This window comes from Aspergillus sclerotioniger (assembly GCF_003184525.1).
Source record: "Aspergillus sclerotioniger CBS 115572 chromosome Unknown BO94scaffold_26, whole genome shotgun sequence".
Taxonomy (NCBI): domain Eukaryota; kingdom Fungi; phylum Ascomycota; class Eurotiomycetes; order Eurotiales; family Aspergillaceae; genus Aspergillus; species Aspergillus sclerotioniger.
In genome coordinates this window covers 269,274-285,353 of record NW_020291016.1, presented here as the reverse complement: position 1 = coordinate 285,353, position 16,080 = coordinate 269,274, and the positions used below count along the sequence as shown (strand labels likewise).

The 16,080-nt window shown below is 52.0% G+C and overlaps 6 protein-coding genes across 6 annotated transcripts; 4 read left to right on the top strand and 2 right to left on the bottom strand.

Annotated features, from left to right (window-relative positions):
- Positions 1-1,215: 1,215 nt before the first annotated feature.
- BO94DRAFT_549042 (putative Rho GTPase activator (Bem2)) lies at positions 1,216-3,326 on the top strand (the record flags this gene model as incomplete). The annotated part of the gene is made up of 3 exons (XM_025613425.1): positions 1,216-2,471; positions 2,526-2,620; positions 2,674-3,326. 3 exons carry the CDS (start codon positions 1,216-1,218, stop codon positions 3,324-3,326), a joined length of 2,004 nt encoding a protein of 667 aa, XP_025464414.1.
- Positions 3,327-3,440: 114 nt separating this feature from the next.
- Positions 3,441-4,020, top strand: BO94DRAFT_194455 (uncharacterized protein). The gene has a single exon (XM_025606054.1). The coding sequence runs from the start codon at positions 3,556-3,558 to the stop codon at positions 3,859-3,861; it is 306 nt and encodes a 101-aa protein (XP_025464413.1). The 5' UTR covers positions 3,441-3,555; the 3' UTR covers positions 3,862-4,020.
- On the bottom strand, positions 3,976-5,159 carry BO94DRAFT_538087 (ribosome biogenesis protein RRS1). Its single transcript, XM_025612418.1, has 2 exons — positions 5,012-5,159; positions 3,976-4,933 (listed from the first exon to the last, which is right to left on the bottom strand). The coding sequence occupies exons 1-2, from the start codon at positions 5,047-5,049 to the stop codon at positions 4,333-4,335; spliced, it is 639 nt and encodes a 212-aa protein (XP_025464412.1). The 5' UTR covers positions 5,050-5,159; the 3' UTR covers positions 3,976-4,332.
- Positions 5,160-5,344: 185 nt separating this feature from the next.
- BO94DRAFT_538086 (mitochondrial 37S ribosomal protein mS29) lies at positions 5,345-7,195 on the top strand. The gene is made up of 2 exons (XM_025612417.1): positions 5,345-6,072; positions 6,131-7,195. The coding sequence occupies exons 1-2, from the start codon at positions 5,439-5,441 to the stop codon at positions 7,000-7,002; spliced, it is 1,506 nt and encodes a 501-aa protein (XP_025464411.1). The 5' UTR covers positions 5,345-5,438; the 3' UTR covers positions 7,003-7,195.
- A 297-nt stretch (positions 7,196-7,492) lies between these two features.
- BO94DRAFT_568215 (uncharacterized protein) lies at positions 7,493-10,685 on the bottom strand (the record flags this gene model as incomplete). The annotated part of the gene is made up of 2 exons (XM_025614665.1): positions 10,458-10,685; positions 7,493-9,938 (listed from the first exon to the last, which is right to left on the bottom strand). Exons 1-2 carry the CDS (start codon positions 10,460-10,462, stop codon positions 7,493-7,495), a joined length of 2,451 nt encoding a protein of 816 aa, XP_025464410.1. The 5' UTR covers positions 10,463-10,685.
- A 149-nt stretch (positions 10,686-10,834) lies between these two features.
- On the top strand, positions 10,835-15,117 carry BO94DRAFT_523013 (uncharacterized protein). The gene is made up of 2 exons (XM_025610201.1): positions 10,835-11,461; positions 11,520-15,117. The coding sequence occupies exons 1-2, from the start codon at positions 11,129-11,131 to the stop codon at positions 14,850-14,852; spliced, it is 3,666 nt and encodes a 1,221-aa protein (XP_025464409.1). The 5' UTR covers positions 10,835-11,128; the 3' UTR covers positions 14,853-15,117.
- The last annotated feature ends 963 nt before the right edge of the window (positions 15,118-16,080 follow it).

Below are 16,080 nucleotides of genomic sequence, written 5' to 3'. Positions count from 1 at the left end.
CCTTAAAAAAAACGGAGGCTTCTTAGCCTGACACACAGCCGCGCTTGCATAACGCTGTCAAGGAATGTGTCGTCGCTGCGACATTCAAGTCTGAACACCTCCAACACCGTGCCGAATCGCTCTCGTGTTTCTTTGATCACTGCTTCCATTTCTTTGGGCAACTGCAATCGGACGGAATTTCTTTGTTCTTTTTTTTTCCTGTTCCTGTTCCCTTTTTTTGGCATCATCATTATCGCTTTTGGAATACACGGTCCCAGCAAAATCGCCGATACCTGCTCGTCCCCTTGGTACGCCGACCGCCCTCCTCAACACCGCTCCAACACACACACAACGAGCATCTTAGGCGAGCGTCTATTTTGCCTGTCGCCACCTTCAATCACCAGGCGCAACAGTCCAGATTGTTATTCAACCAAAATAGTCGCGGGGGGGACAAAGTAACACTGGAGGGGGGAGTCCTCATCTAACATGAGGGGCGGCGCAGTTTGGTATGTGTGGTGACATTTTTCTGGATTTCAGCAGGATCCCCAATCGATGCTTCCTTTGCTTTTTCTCGTCGAGACAGCTCATTCGCCCTGGTGTTGTGGTCCGTTTGAGGGGGTTGGGGATTCGAACCTTTTTCCTTGAGTTGCAGCTCTATCCAACAGATCCCTACTTTTGTTCATGATCGTGTACTAATGTGCTGTCTTTGTTATCGTTGTCGCCCAAACAACGCGTCTTAATCTTCTATCTTGCTAACCACTATGCGACTCTACATCAGAACCAATCGCTCCAATCTATCCTCCCAGAACAGCAACATTTCGCGTCAACCGTGCCCAGCAAGCCCGACATATTCGGAAATATTGGCTAAGGCTGGTCCGATTCCAATCATTTCCTCATTGCCCTCCCAACAGGCCCTTACACATATCTGAAATTTCAACGTCTTTTGCCGAGGGACTATCAGGATATTTATGCTCCCGGAGTCCGGACTATCGTGGCCCTCGATCAGAAAAGGAGTAAGTTCTAGAATCAGGAGCTTCCCGTCAGCCGAATCATATCCAAATTTAGTACAATTTGGAGACCTTATGGATGCTAACCTATTTCTGCCACTAGATCCCTTTTCATCGTCCACTTGGTGTCGCAGCCGATCCTTAACGTACTAGTTTTTGCCCTCAATCCAGACCGAATTCCCGGGCCAGCCCTTCAGGGTCACCTGCTGACCCGCGATTGACACCTAAGATGCCGTCGAGACAGTCCACTGTTCCCAATTTAGATCTAAGCACTTCCACTCTGCAGGCGGATGCGAAGATCTCGTCTCCACTGACGCCCGGTGCCCAAAGCTCCGAGGGGCCAAGTCCCCTGACACCCCGTTCCCCCAAGTCATCATCGAGTTCGCCATTTTTCAAAGGGGCCACAATCAGACCCGTCACACAAGATTCAAACAGCAAGTCGAATAGCCCTACTTTACCAGCCTCTCCCGGCATCGCCTCTGCAGAACCAGCTACTCCGGGAATAACGGCTATACCCCAGTACCCTCCTTCTCCGAAGGACACCCCTAAGCATACGCGTGACCAATCACGCTCTTTTTTCGCGAATCTTAAAGCACCCAAGTCTTCACACAGAGCTCAACGGTCGGATAGCTCAGGAAATTCGGGCGAAAAGCCCAAGAGCCGCGGTAGCTCTCGGGACCGCAAAACACAAATTTCGACGAAGTTGTACGAATCAACCCCTGACCTGCCAGGTGCTATTGAGCGCGCAGCTCAAGAAGAAAATCGTGAGTACATGTGCCCAAGCGTTGGTCGGTACAATGCCCTAACGCTTGTCTCCATAGGTGCTCAGGAGAGGTGTCCCCATCCGTCAGAGGTTAGGAAAGTGGGTACGGAGTCGGAGGCCTTCAACCTAGCCAAGAAGAACAAGCCGCGTTTCGCCAATCTCCTCTCTCGCTCCCGCTCAATCAGGCTCGACGACTCATCCATGACCAGAATAGCAAATCGGCGTCCATCTACTAGCCTCATGCGGCTCGAAGAAAATACCAGGAGGGAGGTTCAGGAACCCCCAAAGACAGCACCACGTCATGAGCGCGGAATTAAGACAGCCGGGAATCCTACGGCTCGCAACTATACCGCCGACCGTCCCGCAGAATATCATCACAACAGCCATTTGCGCAAAGACAAATACTACGGCGCATCGATGGTTCCGTCCGCCTCGCTGAGCCAGGTGTCAGGCGCTTCAGCTGCGCTGTTCAATAACCTCAAACAGTCCTCGAGTGGTGCTGCTGATCGGATCGGCAAGGCAGGGAAAGGGTTCTTCGGCAAGATTACCAGGAGCGGGAGCACGAATGAGCGGGAGCTCGTGAACGATGACAACTACATCTGCTCGGTGATCAATCTCCCACTTATACAACAGGCCAGGCGGACTCGCATCGCCAAACGGCTTGAGGATTGTCGAGACAAAACTGAGTTTTGGATGCCTGCTCTACCATATCGCTGCGTTGAGTAAGAAACATCACTTACGTGTTTGATTTGAGCCGGTCGCTAACACTACACCAGCTACCTCAATTTCAAGGGATGTGAGGAGGAGGGACTATATCGAGTCCCCGGCAGCGGCAAGGAGGTGAAACATTGGCAAAGACGATTCGATACGGGTATGCTTTTCTATAAACGCTCTTGTTTTTCCTGGTCTAATATCGTCACTCAGAGCTCGACATCAATCTTTTTGACGAGCCAGATCTCTACGATATAAACACCATCGGCTCCATGTTCAAGGCATGGCTTCGAGAATTACCGGATGAGCTCTTCCCCAAGGAGACGCAAGCCATGATCGCCGAGAAATGCGAGGGTGCGACGACTGCACCGCAAATGCTCAAAGATGAACTTTCCAAGCTGCCACCCTATAACTACTACCTTCTCTTCGCTATCACCTGTCATCTAAACCTCCTCCACTCCTATGTTGACCAGAACAAGATGGACTACCGCAACCTTTGCATTTGCTTCCAGCCTTGTATGAAAATCGATGCGTTCTGCTTTCATTTCCTTGTGTGTGACTGGAAGAACTGCTGGCAAGGCTGCTGGACGGAGAAGGAATACCTCCAGATTGAGAAGGAAATGGATGAAAAGGAAAAAGCAGCCCCAACGAATCATGAAGCAGTTCACGATTATTACCAAATTCCACATAACGACGAAAGAGCCGTATCCTCCGGTAGCAGCCAACCTGCAACCGAAGAAGAGCCACCACGCCCGGCATCGCCGAAAGGCCGCAAGCACAAGCCTAAGAACATCGAGACCTCACATGCGAGAAGCGTGTCACAGCTCCCTGAACTTGGCCCCCCACTTTCACCCATCCAAATCTAACCGAAATGACGCCCGAGTCTCAGGTGGCAATCTTGCCCTGCGCTGATCTTCACCAATATCCATTTCCTTGCCCGACTAGGCTGGCCTACATGTCAGATTTCACATTTCATCATGTGTTAGGTCTGGGACTGGATCCGCAGGTCTAGCATAATGACTGAAATTATAGCTTTTTGATTGTGATTCGGATCACTCGCCAATCCTCATTATTTCGCTCTAGACGTTGGCACACATGAATTCCCAGCTTTCGATTTTTATGCCTCCATCGGTTTTTGCTTTGCGACGACTTTCAGCTATATTGGGTCCTTCTCAGACTGCATGCCTGGCGCCTTGGAGTCGGTTTACTTTGGTTTACATGATGTTCACACTTTGTTGTACAAACCTTTCTCTTCGTTTTCCCTCCCTATGCTTTCACAATTTCTCCCCCATCTATGGCAATCTTGGCGATCTATTCCTTCACAGCCTTTTTGGAATCATTGTACGCATGTATTCTCCTATCTCACTTCCCACCGGTTCATCCATTGATTCCCCCATCTGAGCTGTTATGGCGCGTTTGTCCGAATTCGGCAACTTATGCTTTCTTTTTTTGCTTTTGCTTTGTACGATACTAGATTTCTGGAGTACTCTGATACATAGCTGTAAGATAGACCAACGACTGGCCATGCATCGAATTGAAACTTCGAAAGACTGAATGATCTATTTGTCGCGTTCTACAGGACACCGTGGACTATCTAGTACATGCAAGGTCAGAACTCAGCCCCCGGTTGTGGACCTCATGCAAACGGGAACAAATAAAGCTATGAAAAAGAAAATAGGGGTAGTAAATTGTGATATTGCTTTTTGAGCCCGGGAGACAATGGTCCAATCGGGCAGCGTTGACATCCAAGACCAGCGACTCCAAACCAAACGCCCTGATAAGCCCCAGTGAAAGAACGAAAACGAGGCAAGATTGAAAAATGTTACAACCTCATCGACTTGTCGAATCGTTATCAGACACACACGACACCCTTTATCCACCACCAGACTTCCGAGTCTTGCGCTCATTGGATCTCATTTTCCGCTCGTTACGGCGTATCCTGTCCTTGCGTTCGGCACGCGATATTCCACGAATCGAGCTTCCCTTCGCTGCCGCCTCCTCCTCCTTCTTCCAATCCTTCTCGTTCACCTCAACCAGCCAATCATCATCCGACTTGTTCTTTCCCTTGTAGCCCCAGCGAGGCACCCACTCGCCCTTCTCCTCATCGTAGACCAACTTCTTGCGGCGCTCCTTGTCGGCCAATGCAGCACCGGGCTTGCTGCTAAATTTGCCAATACCCTTCTTGCGGGCGAACAGCTCCCACTTGGTCGGCGGCTTGGGAGTAGGCAAAGGCTTGTGGCGGGGGAGCACGGTGGCCGGGGAGGGGAGGGACAGAAGGACTCCCTGCTGGGAGGAGCTGATCGGGCAGGTGGTCAAAAGCTGGTTGAGGAGAGACTGAGTGCCATCCCGGGCTGCGGCCTTTAGAGAGACGTCCAGCGGTTCCGAGCGGGAGATCTCGAGCGGGTTGGGATCGTTCGCAAGCAGGTGGCCGAGATCAAATGTGTATGGAGTGGGCTTGGAGACCGTCACGGGCCTGATCCATCCTCTACAATCAGTATATACTGTATAGATAGAGATCTGTCAACCGGGCGATAGGAATGCATTGACTTACAGTCTCTCCTGCTTTGCCTTAAAGTCAGTCGACGCCATCTTCGATTGTGGTCGCACGGAAGGCGACAAGACACTTGGATGACGGGGTTGAAAGGATCGCACAGAGACTCCGATGCGAGATGGAGAACTGGGCGCAAAGGGAAACGAATGGCTTTTGACCGATCGGGTAAAGGAAAAAAAAAAGTTCGGGAAATAAAATCCGCCCGCTGCTTTTAGGCCCCGCTCACCGCCTGCGGTTTCAGCGGCACTGGCGCTAGACCCAGACAGGCAAGGGACGCAATCTGCGTCGAGGCTCCAAAATGTGCTCCGAATTTCAATCCATTCCTTGTCTTTGGGCGACCTTCCGCGCAACCTCCGCTCCCCCATCCCCGCCGCAACCCCCGTCGACCCTTAGAACACTGGCCACGGTGCCAGTGTGCCGCAGCACGATGGTTTCCTCCTTCTGTTGGAGCTGCCTTACCCGGCTTCCCCCCGCGCCTCGAGCCATCCTCCCGCCGACCTTAACAGCACAGCGAGTAGCGTCATTTCACACGTCCACCGCGCTTTTCTCGTCGCCGATCAGGAAGAAGAAGGGCGAAGTGGCTCCGGCCAAGTTCCGCCAGGCTAAGTCCGCCAAGATGAAGAAGAAGAAGCCGGTGGAGAGGACGCGTCCTCCTGCCGTCGGAGAGCGCAAAGCACTCAAGAAACGCATTGTCCTTAGCAACCCCAACGCCCTTGAGGTCGAAGGTATGCAGGATCTCTCGGCGGAGAACATGGTGGATGCGCGCCTTCGCGGATCAATCCTTAGCCTTCCGGTGCCAATGCTCGATCAATTGAGAGCAGTTCAGGCCTTCAAGCCCAAGCAAGGCTGGTCCATATTCCGTCGGCCCGGAACTGTGGTGAGACGGGAGACGCTCGAGCTGGGAAGACTCATTGACGGCATCTCCGGTGAGGGTGAGAACAAGGGAAGGGTTGTCAGGAAGATTGTCACCGGTGTGAGGGGTTCCGGAAAGACTGTCCACCTGCTGCAGGCCATGTCGATGGCTTTCACCAAGAACTGGGTTGTTATCACGGTCCCTGAGGGTGAGTTTGTCGCAAGTGCATGTATACGTCTACATCGAAATACTGACGAGGCCATCAGCCCAGGATCTAGTCATTGCCAACACTGCCTACGCCCCGCTCTCCGATGAGAACCCAGACGTCTATGTCCAAAACGATGCCACCGCCGCTCTCTTGTCTCGCACGGTAACCGCCAACCAGAAGGTTCTGTCCACGCTGAGCGTCTCCCAGACACACCCGGCCCTCAAGTCGGCCGTCAAGCCCGGCATGACCCTGGAGGATCTTGCCAAGCTCGGTATCCAGGACCCTGCCGCTGCCTGGAACGTCTTTCAGGCCTTGTGGACTGAACTCACCGCTACGGCCCCGGCTCCCGGTTTCGAGGAGAGCTTCAAGTCTCGTCCTCCCATGCTTGTTACCCTGGATAATCTGGCCCACTGGATGAAGGATTCCAAGTACAACAGCATCGATTGCAAGCCCATTCACGCACACGACCTTGTGTTTGTCCAGCACTTCCTCTCCCTGCTGAAGCCGAATGCCAACAAGCCCACTCTCCCCAACGGTGGTCTTATCCTTTATGCCACCTCCGCTTCCAACGGCCCTACCATCTATGGTGTTACCGTCGCACTCAAACAATTGGCCGCTCGCGAGGCTGGCGTCAAGCCGTCCTCTCCAGAGTACCCCCAGGCTGATCCGTACCTCAACGCGGACAAGCGTGTCCTTGCTGTCTTTGAAGACATCAAGTCCACTGCCCCCAAAGAAGGCGCTCTCGAACTCCAGACTATGGGCGGTCTCACTCGCGAAGAAGCCCAGGGTTTTATGGAATACTTTGCCCACAGCGGTCTCCTTCGCGAAAACATCACCGATGAGTGGGTTGGCGAGAAGTGGAGTCTGGCTGGAGGCGGTGTTATCGGTGAGCTCGAGAAGCTCGGAAGACGGCTAAGAGTGGTTGCTTAGACGAGTTTCCTCCGCGTCATGCTCTGTAGAGATCACCTTGTCTTTTGTTTTTGTCCCCCGATTTCTATTTACTTCCCATCCTGCTGTGCCATTGGATGGATTCGAGAATCTCTGTATTGTATTTTATCTTTAGGCTTCTTGCGCGTGTCTGTATGCATATAATGGAATTCGAAATATATTTTTCCATCTTTCAGCATCACCATTGATAAGCAGTCCTTCGCCCTTACAATAAATATACCAAAGCCTCTATTGAACACGTAACGTGCATCATTCAACGGATCGTGATACAACACTGAAGTAGAAAGCAGAAGATAAGTCATATCAGTCTAAGACATTTCCAGTCACATAATATCAACAAAGTCAATAAACTCATTCATTGCCAGATGACAAACAAACGATTTTAGCAGGACAAGATCGACAGATGAACGAACACCATCACTACATGGCAACATCATCAACATCATCAACATCACCAACAACAGCGCATCCTTCATATCGCAGCCGCTTTAGGCCGCCTCTCATGGATGTGTGGCCCTCCACAATCGCAAGGCCGCCCGAGTACTCGCTCCAGAGTAATTTTGGTGGCTTTTGGATCGTTGGGGTGGATATATGGTATCCGAATCTCTTCACCTTTCTGGATGGGTTTGGTTGACCACACGAGCAGGCGATTGGGAACCTCAGGATCGTAACCCCACATTGCGTTGTGAATTTTAGGACATGCATGATTGAAGAGACTGAAGCCTGGGTATAGGTATAGTGCGTGGAAGGTAGGATCGAGTATGGCTAGGTCCTCGTCCTCGCCAGACAATGTCACTTGGATGGTGCCTTTGGGGATCTTCTTTTCGTTGATTATCTCTGTTGGTTTGCGCAGCTCGGGATCCCAGGGGACGATGTGCGCGGTAAGCTTTTTCAGAATGAGCTGGATTACCCAAGTGTCGAAAGCGAGGTCGCGAAAGATATCGACGCCGAGCTGCATGAGAATATCAAAAGGGACTTGCACGTTGCCGGCTAAGGTGAAGGGGAAGCTTTGGTTTTGCCAATTCTGAGGGCTTTCGAGCACAAGAAGTTCGTCGATTTCGTGTGCCATGAGATGGGGGTCACGTTCGCGTCTGTGGAGTGTGATGTCAAAGACCTCGCGAAGAAGAAGGCTCAATAATGTTGTGTGGGCCTCGTTTGTATGCGTGTAATATAATCCCTTGGGTTCGGTTCCTCTCAATTCATCCGTAATTGGCCGCATGGCGTTGTGAAGCCATTCCCAGTCCTTTCCGCATGCTCGAAAGTGATATCGGGCTCGAGCATTCTCGGCGCAGGCTTCATCCTCTTGGTTTGGCGCAGGGCAGAATGCAATGGGCATTTGCTTTGAGATGCATCGGCACGTTTCGCGTAGATTCCCTTGCTGGACCCCATTGCTGTAGGTCTCCTGGTGTCCAGCGGGGAGGCCTCTCTGGCAATTGTCACATCGTAAACGTGGCTGAACAATTTGGCCCTTCGACAGCTTGCGCAGATTGAGATGGCCTCTGATAGGAGGGACCTCAACGAAGATTATCTCCTTGGCCTTGATGTCTTCGGTAGCAACTATACTCAACTGTGCACCGTTGTTTCTTCTGTTGTCGACGTGAACCTTACACTTGTTCCAAGGGAGGCTTCCATTTTGGTTGATGAAAATCTCCGTCGCCTTTTCCACAAATTCGTCCGCAGAACGGTCCTTATCGTCTGCGTCATGTGGGTACCCTCTTTCTCCAAAAACGTTGCCGGCTCTTTTCTCGTAAAAGAAGTATTCAGGGGCCGTCTTGGACTTAGCCGGGGTGAGGAGTTTGATAATGGGTTCCATGACATCATAACGGTTTTCGGACAGTATCTCATCCCGCTCCATGTGTAGCTTCTTCCCGAGCTCTTTTTCTTTGATAGAATAGTCGTCCCAGCATTGGAGCGCGGCGAGACTGAGGCTGATAACGTGCCGGATCGCTTTCCGAAGAGTGTGACCAAAGTAATTGATCCCATTAAGGTTGCGCAATAAATCAACTTCGGCATACAACTTCCCAGTTGCAGGATCTCTATCCCGAGCTCTAATGTGCTGCTCCACAGCTTGCCACGTCCGAGTATAGAGCCCAGGTTGGCGGTTCCGGCATGAGGGGTCCACGAGCACCTCACAAAGTAGCTGCGCTCGATAAGCATCTCCGACAGCAAGATCGAAGAAGGCGTGTTGATAGTGGCAATAGGCCCGACTCAGCCAATAGGTCGGGTTGTATGGGCTGACAAGGATAGCGCAAGTGTACATGTCAAGGGGCCCTATTTCATTCTCGTCCGTGATCTCAATAGCGTACTTGCCGGTATCACCTCTTTGGATCCCCCAGTGGGACAGGTCACTTCGTGGTAAGACACGGTATTTTCGATAAATTTTGCGTTTATCGTCCCGGAGACGCTGGCGTAATTGGGCTGCTGTGCCTACATTGGAGATGTTTCGTTTTTCGAGCGCATCTCTCAGCTGCTGGACTTTCATGGCCGAAATGAGCTGTCCGGCCACACGATTAGGATCCTCCGTTATCGCCCCAAGGTCAAAGCCTTGGCCCCCGAAGATGTCGTTGAATGACCAGGTTTGGTTTTGCAGTCCAGAAGCTGCCCATCTCTGCACCCAATCTCCGGGTGCGAGTGGCTTAAGGTGGTCTCGCACCATGTGGTTATAGACATTTCTGGCCAGTGCATGCAACGGATGTGCTTGCAATTCTTCGCCGCTAGTGCGCCTGAGGGAAGGAGACTGTTCTCCCAATCCACGTCCAAGCAAAGAGTCCGGAAGTGACCAGAAACGACGGGCAATCTTTGCATCATCTCTACTCAGATGCGGTGTCCATCCAACCTCATCGTATAGATCAGGCCTTGGAGGGAACAGAGGTGGTGTGACTGTTTCATGGCCCGGAGTGGAATCGTAGGGATTTTGCCTTGACGATTGGGACGATTGGGACATTTTGTTCGCAGGCTGCAATAGGTGCCGTGAAGCGAATGCCAACCGAGTCCGGGTGATGTTTCGCAAAATGGAGCAGAAGGTGTGATCGATAGATTATATGGGACATATATTCTTTCACGTAGGCCTCTACTCGACACGAAGGAAAAGCCAGAGGGAACAAAGGGTCCAGAGATAGAGAGTTCAAACTGACGGATCCTGTCCCAGAAACAGACCTTCTTTGAACCCCTTGAAAGGAAAGAACCTCGTGGCAAAGTTTCCAGACAAAGAATGGTCCTTTGTACCTACATGTTGTTATTTTGCGCGAGAAACGGTTCTCGTTAGCCAGGAAAGCCTCATGCGCGCCCCGTTGCCATTGTCGTGCAAGCAGCGAGACCTCGTATGAGCGCTGTGGCTGGTCCTCTGGGATACCTGACGGGCATAGGTAGTACTTAGTGTTCAGAATGATGCTGATGATCTGCGAGGGTCATCATCGGCCTATCTTGGTCGGGCATACTCCATAGTGAGCGATCATTTTGAGATGCCGATTCCATTATCGGTTAGGCAGCCAGTTCGCTATATTGAATCAGTTACCAGTTACCAGTTACCAGTTACCAGTTACCAGTTACCAGTTGCCAGTTACCAGTTGCCAGTTACCAGTTGCCAGTGAGTAAAGTGTAAAGTGTAAAGTGTACGGGGAGTAGAGAGAGTGGACCTTGGATGGATGCAGAAGGTGGGGGAAGTGCGGGCGATGGCGTCGTCGATGGAAATGGCATGGCGCCCATGGATAAATTTAGCGATTTCGGCACAGCCTCCGGCGCTTGGGAAGTACTTGATGTACCTACTATGTAGTACATTGTAGATCCCCCATCTACCTAGGTACATAGTAAGTATATGCCAGGGAGAGGGAGAGGCTGAGATAAACGTAAGCCAACAGTGACTTTCATCCGGTCAGCCGATCCAGTCAGTCTGCCTCGTGGTACTCGTGTCATTCTGTCAGTTTCCCCCTGACTTCTTCTGACTTCTCCTGACTCCTCCTGACTCCTCCGCTGACTGACGACTGACGCCTGACGCCTGACGCCTGACTTGGCGCCGCCTTTCTTTTTACCTTTGTACACCTTTGTCTCCCCGCATTGGACACGACCTGTCGCATCCCGAATACCAAAAGAATTCCTAGAATTCCTGACAATGTACGGATCGCATTCTGGTCAACAAGGATCGGCTCCTCCGCAGCCCGAGTGGCGTCTGCAGTCAACGACGCAGCGACCACCACCACAACCTTCGCAACCTTCGCAACCGTCATGGCGAGCTTCGTCACCGCCTCCTCCGCCTCGCCCTCCTCGTCCGACATCGTCGCCATACGACCCCAATGCCTATGGCCAGATTTCCAGTCCTTCTCCGGCTGTGGATGTGGGTACAAGTGTATCCCCAGTTCCTGGCATTGCGGATGCCGATACCACGCCCTGGGGAGTCAAGTATAACAGGCACCAACTTTATGCGCAGTCCCCCCCACCACTACCTGTGAGTGTTAGTCTTATCCCTTGGGGCTCGCAATTCCCCGACTGACAAAGGCGATCAGCCTCGGCCCTCAAGTACGGCACAATCACCCCAGCCGCAGTCTCCAATCGTAAGTCCGTTGGATTCCACCCAGCCTTTACCAGCTGGTCCGGGTTTGGCAACCCAGCCTGCGATAGACCCCTATCAGCAGTGGTCGACAACTCCATTTGCATCCCAACAGCCTGCCAATAATCTGCCATCGCAACCTCCGCCACCTCATCCTATTCCCACGGGCTATCAGAGCTCGAATTCGCAGCAGAGCAACCCATGGCAGCAGCAGCAACAGCCGCCGCCACAGGGGCAACTACCACCTCCCCCCTATTCTGGCGTTTCTCTTGGACAGTATCACAGTTCCTCGGTTCAGCAGTTAGCAACTTTGCCAGTCAACCCACAACTTGCAGGGCACAATGCACCCGGCTCCGGCATTTCGCAGACCCCAAGTCCCCAGCAGACCACTTTTTCGCCGTATCAGGAGCAGTTCCCTGTGGCTGCGACCGTGAGTACGGAGTATGGTGTACAGCCGACCGCTGCTCCGCCAGTGCCTCCCAAGACCAGCCCCATCACTGCCCCGACTAGTGCTTCCATTCTGGGCTCTGGCGGTCCTTCCGATTGGGAGCACTTGTCACCTATTCCAGGGAGCATTGATGATTCGGGAGCTTTCGGTCCCAGACGCCAAGCGTCACCCTCTTTGAACTCGGCACTCGGGGTTTGTTCGAGCCAGCCAACAACTCTGGCTGGGCCAATTAGACATGATACGTCCATTAGCCCTACCACGCCTACAGGACATCTATCCCATGTGGACGAGCGGGGTCAGCGTGAAGGCTCTCTGGGCAGTCCAAGCAAGGTGCAAGATTATCAAAATCCACCCCGTCCAACTAGGATGGAAAGTGCTGGGTCCGTTCCTGGTCATGTTTCCATGTCTGAGCCTTCTGAAAGCATTGATGGCATCATTGAAGCTTGGACTAAGCCTATATCCTCGCCACCTTCATTTGAGCAACATCCTCAAAGCTTAGAGTCCAGGGCTGGTACATCGGAAAGGCCTAGCCCGGTTGAAACTCACAAGCCAAAGCAGGATTTCGCGCTCCCTCGGAAGCAAGTTCGGTCTGCGTCAGCCTCGGCAGAGTCAGATGCTGCCACCAACGAGGTCAACACGGAGAAACGGACAATTCTTCCTACGTTTGTATCACTCGACCCGTACGATGATCTTGATCCCTGGTCCAAATCCTCGCTAGAACGTTACGTTGCAATGTTGCGAAAAGAGGCGGTGGCCGACTCCGACGCAGAGCGTTTCAGTTTGTTCATGGCTTTTATAGCTAAAGAAACAAAATTACGAGAGATTCTATTTAATGTTGAGGCTATCTCGACGCCTGTGGACGATGATGCCGGAGGGGGTTCGCGACAACCGACGCCCTCTCTGCAGGAGTCAACCGATAAGGGTGATGACGACATTCCTCCTGTGGAATCCGGTCTGATACCAGTTGAAACCGATGATGATTATTTCATCTCCGCCAATAACCATGATGACTCAGAAGATGGAAGCTACAGCCCCGGAGGGCGCCCGATTCTTCCCATAGCACAGACGCCTAGTGCAACAAGTCTGAAGAGATCGGCTTCACGGTCCACATCGGAGCCACCCTCCATGCTGAATGACTCGGGACGTGAACACACTCTGCCCCCTCTAACCACTAACCCCCCACAGCCTATCTATACACCGTTCCGCTATACCGAAGGTCCCCAACGAGGCTCTGATGAGCTTGTGTTCGATCAGCCTGCTTATCAAGCCTATTCAGCTCTGCGGCAGGCGTCGGCAGAGAGTGGGCGGGTGATGTCAAACGCCCCCGCCTCAACTTCCCCGGAGAGATCAGGTTCCGTGGTGCCCTCAAGTCAGAACGAACGTGATGAGACGTTCATTGGACTTATCAGGGAAAAAAGCGTTGCCTACCGCAAAAGGGCACCCCGGAAAACGCCCTCCCCTCCACCACTACCGGCTTCTCTCAGGCATGGCAAACCAGCTGGTCCTATCGAGGTGTTGCGCTCAAAGGTATTATCGCCATTGGCTAAGCAATCAGAAAGTTCTTGGAACATGACCACTAGAAAGAATCTGGAAAGCTTCTCGTGTGATTTCGGTTATATTAAGGAAGCAGTAAAGACTTGGGAGATTTCGAGCAAGCCTCGCAGAGAGAAAGTGGACAAAGAGCGAATCCAACGCCAGGAGCAGTCAGAAAAGCGCATCGATGCGCTCTTCAACGGAAAGGAAATTGGCTATGCCGATATCAACGTGCTGGAGGAGGAGTTCCGTCAGAAGGAGGCTCGCGCCCAGCTAGAGGAAGAAAGACAGGAGCTGGACGAGTTTGTTGCCAATGTTTTCGAGCCTTTGGATCGGCGCTTGAAAGAAGAAGTTACAGCTCTTCAGACGCACTATGAGTCTGCGCTTGCTCAGCTCAATCATGAAAACAGCCGGATCAAAGATCCGATCACTGACAAATACAACTTGTCGCCTACGATGAAAACAGTGAATGAGATACATCGTAAACTTGAAAGACGCTTCCAGAAACGCCTGGAAATTGCTTTGGATCGCGAGCGCCGGCGGAAGAAGGCCGAGAGGCGGCCTCTTGTTTTCATGGGCGACTCTCTGGCCCTTAAGCGAGTGGATAAAGAGTTCGATCAGATGGAGAAACGAAACATCCTTGAAGCGGCTAGAGAACGGGATGAGAGAGCCAATAGACTGATGGACTCTTTTGATGATGCCATTATGCACGGTCTAGGTGAAAACCAGAGCCGTCTTGATGAAGTTGCTACGAAGGTGACCAGGGTGGATGTTGCGACCATTCGCTCGTCTGCGTTGCCGGAGTCCGAAGTTGAACAGCTGCTGAAGTCGGTTTACGAACTGGTTGAGTCTCTGCGTCAAGATTCCGAAGCTATATTACACAATTTCGGTATCGCCGATTCGATACTTAATGATGCGGATTACAGCGTTTCTGTCGCCGAGGCGCGTTACTCGGAAGCGGATGCTGACGTTTTTCGTCGGCTTGGTGACGAAAAGCGGAAGGAAGACGATAAGATCCAGGCGAGCCTGAAGTCCAAGTTGGAGAGTGTCAAGGCCGGCCCAGCGAAGATCATCACTAGCATAAACGACCTACTGAAGTCTTTGGGCAAGGCTCCTATCATTGAACAACAGGCTAACCAGCAGTCCCTTACCGACGCGCTTGCCCCAGCGTCCCATCTTCCTACGGCCACTCTTGCACAGCGGAAACCCGAGGAAGATCCAGAGCACCAAGAGCGGCTCCGTAGAGCATTGGAAAATGCGAAGAAGAGAAACGCCGCAAGGAAGAATACTGAATCAAGCTGCTCTTGAGAACTAGCAGATGTGGATCCGTTCTCGTCCCGGCTGGGGGCTTCTTTCTATCGGATAGATTACTCATGATGAAACGGATTCCTCTCTATCTTACAATTCTTTTGCACACTTTTGTGATTGTTACTCCATCTGTTTACTTTACTTTTTTTTTTTTTACTACCCATTCAACTTCTGCAATACTGTTCAAGTTTTTAGAAGACGGAAGCTTCTATTCCATAATCATTGTGTAAGCTAAATTCCAGGAGATAGTATCACTTTTTGGTAGTCAAATCCCCAACCATTCGCTGTAGAGACGGGGGGGGGAGAGAGAAGAAGCCGGCTTGAGGAAGGAGGCTCTTGTTGCCAGCGGTCACGGGGGGGAGGGAAGGGCAACGCAGCTCCCCACAACACTCACATTTGACTCCCCTCGTCAAAATCCCAGAGCTTCCAGGATGCCCAGAGCTTACAGCCACAATTGGCCTGGTTGGATAGCTCATCCTCTGTTGGTGCCACCTATCTGGCATGCCATATCTGAAACACGGTCATCCTATGTCAAGCGCCCACGAAGGAATAGCCAGTCAACCTTCACCTTGGCTCTCCTTGGGCGTGAGTCAGCAGCTTCTTACTCCTTCATCTGCGATAAGCATTCATTGCAATTATATGAGAAACATTTATTTCTACGTGGACATTTGAGCTGATAAGTTCGGTGGGCGCAGAAAGAAGGACCCAGTTTAATGAGGCACTATGGGAAACTCCGGAGCTTTTTCAAAACACCACTTATACCATTGTTACGTTATCGGAAGGAAGATACATTGATAAGAACCGGAACTCGCAGATACTCGACAGACATGCTGCTACATGGAGGTCGTCGATGATTGCAGGCCACGTCGATAGTGTGCTGCACACAGCATCCAGAAGGCTACAGAAGTCTCTGGCCCAGTGGCCCAGTGGCACAGACTTGCGCTGCGGGAAGTGTCGCATGTTTACCCATCTTGACTCTCTAGGGGCGCAAAGCGATAGGCGATCCGAGTGTGTGGTCGAGAGGAGGGGCGCCTATTCCCTTCCCGCAAACTCTCTATAAGCGAATCGTGGGTGGCCATCACCCACCATGGAAAACCATGGTAACTGATGACCCAGTTGCTGAGGCTGCGCCGCTTGTGCCACATGGATGGAAGCATTAACCACACTTCATATCGCCGCAGGTGTGATCCACTCGTGGGTGGCCATCACCCACCATGGAAAACCATGG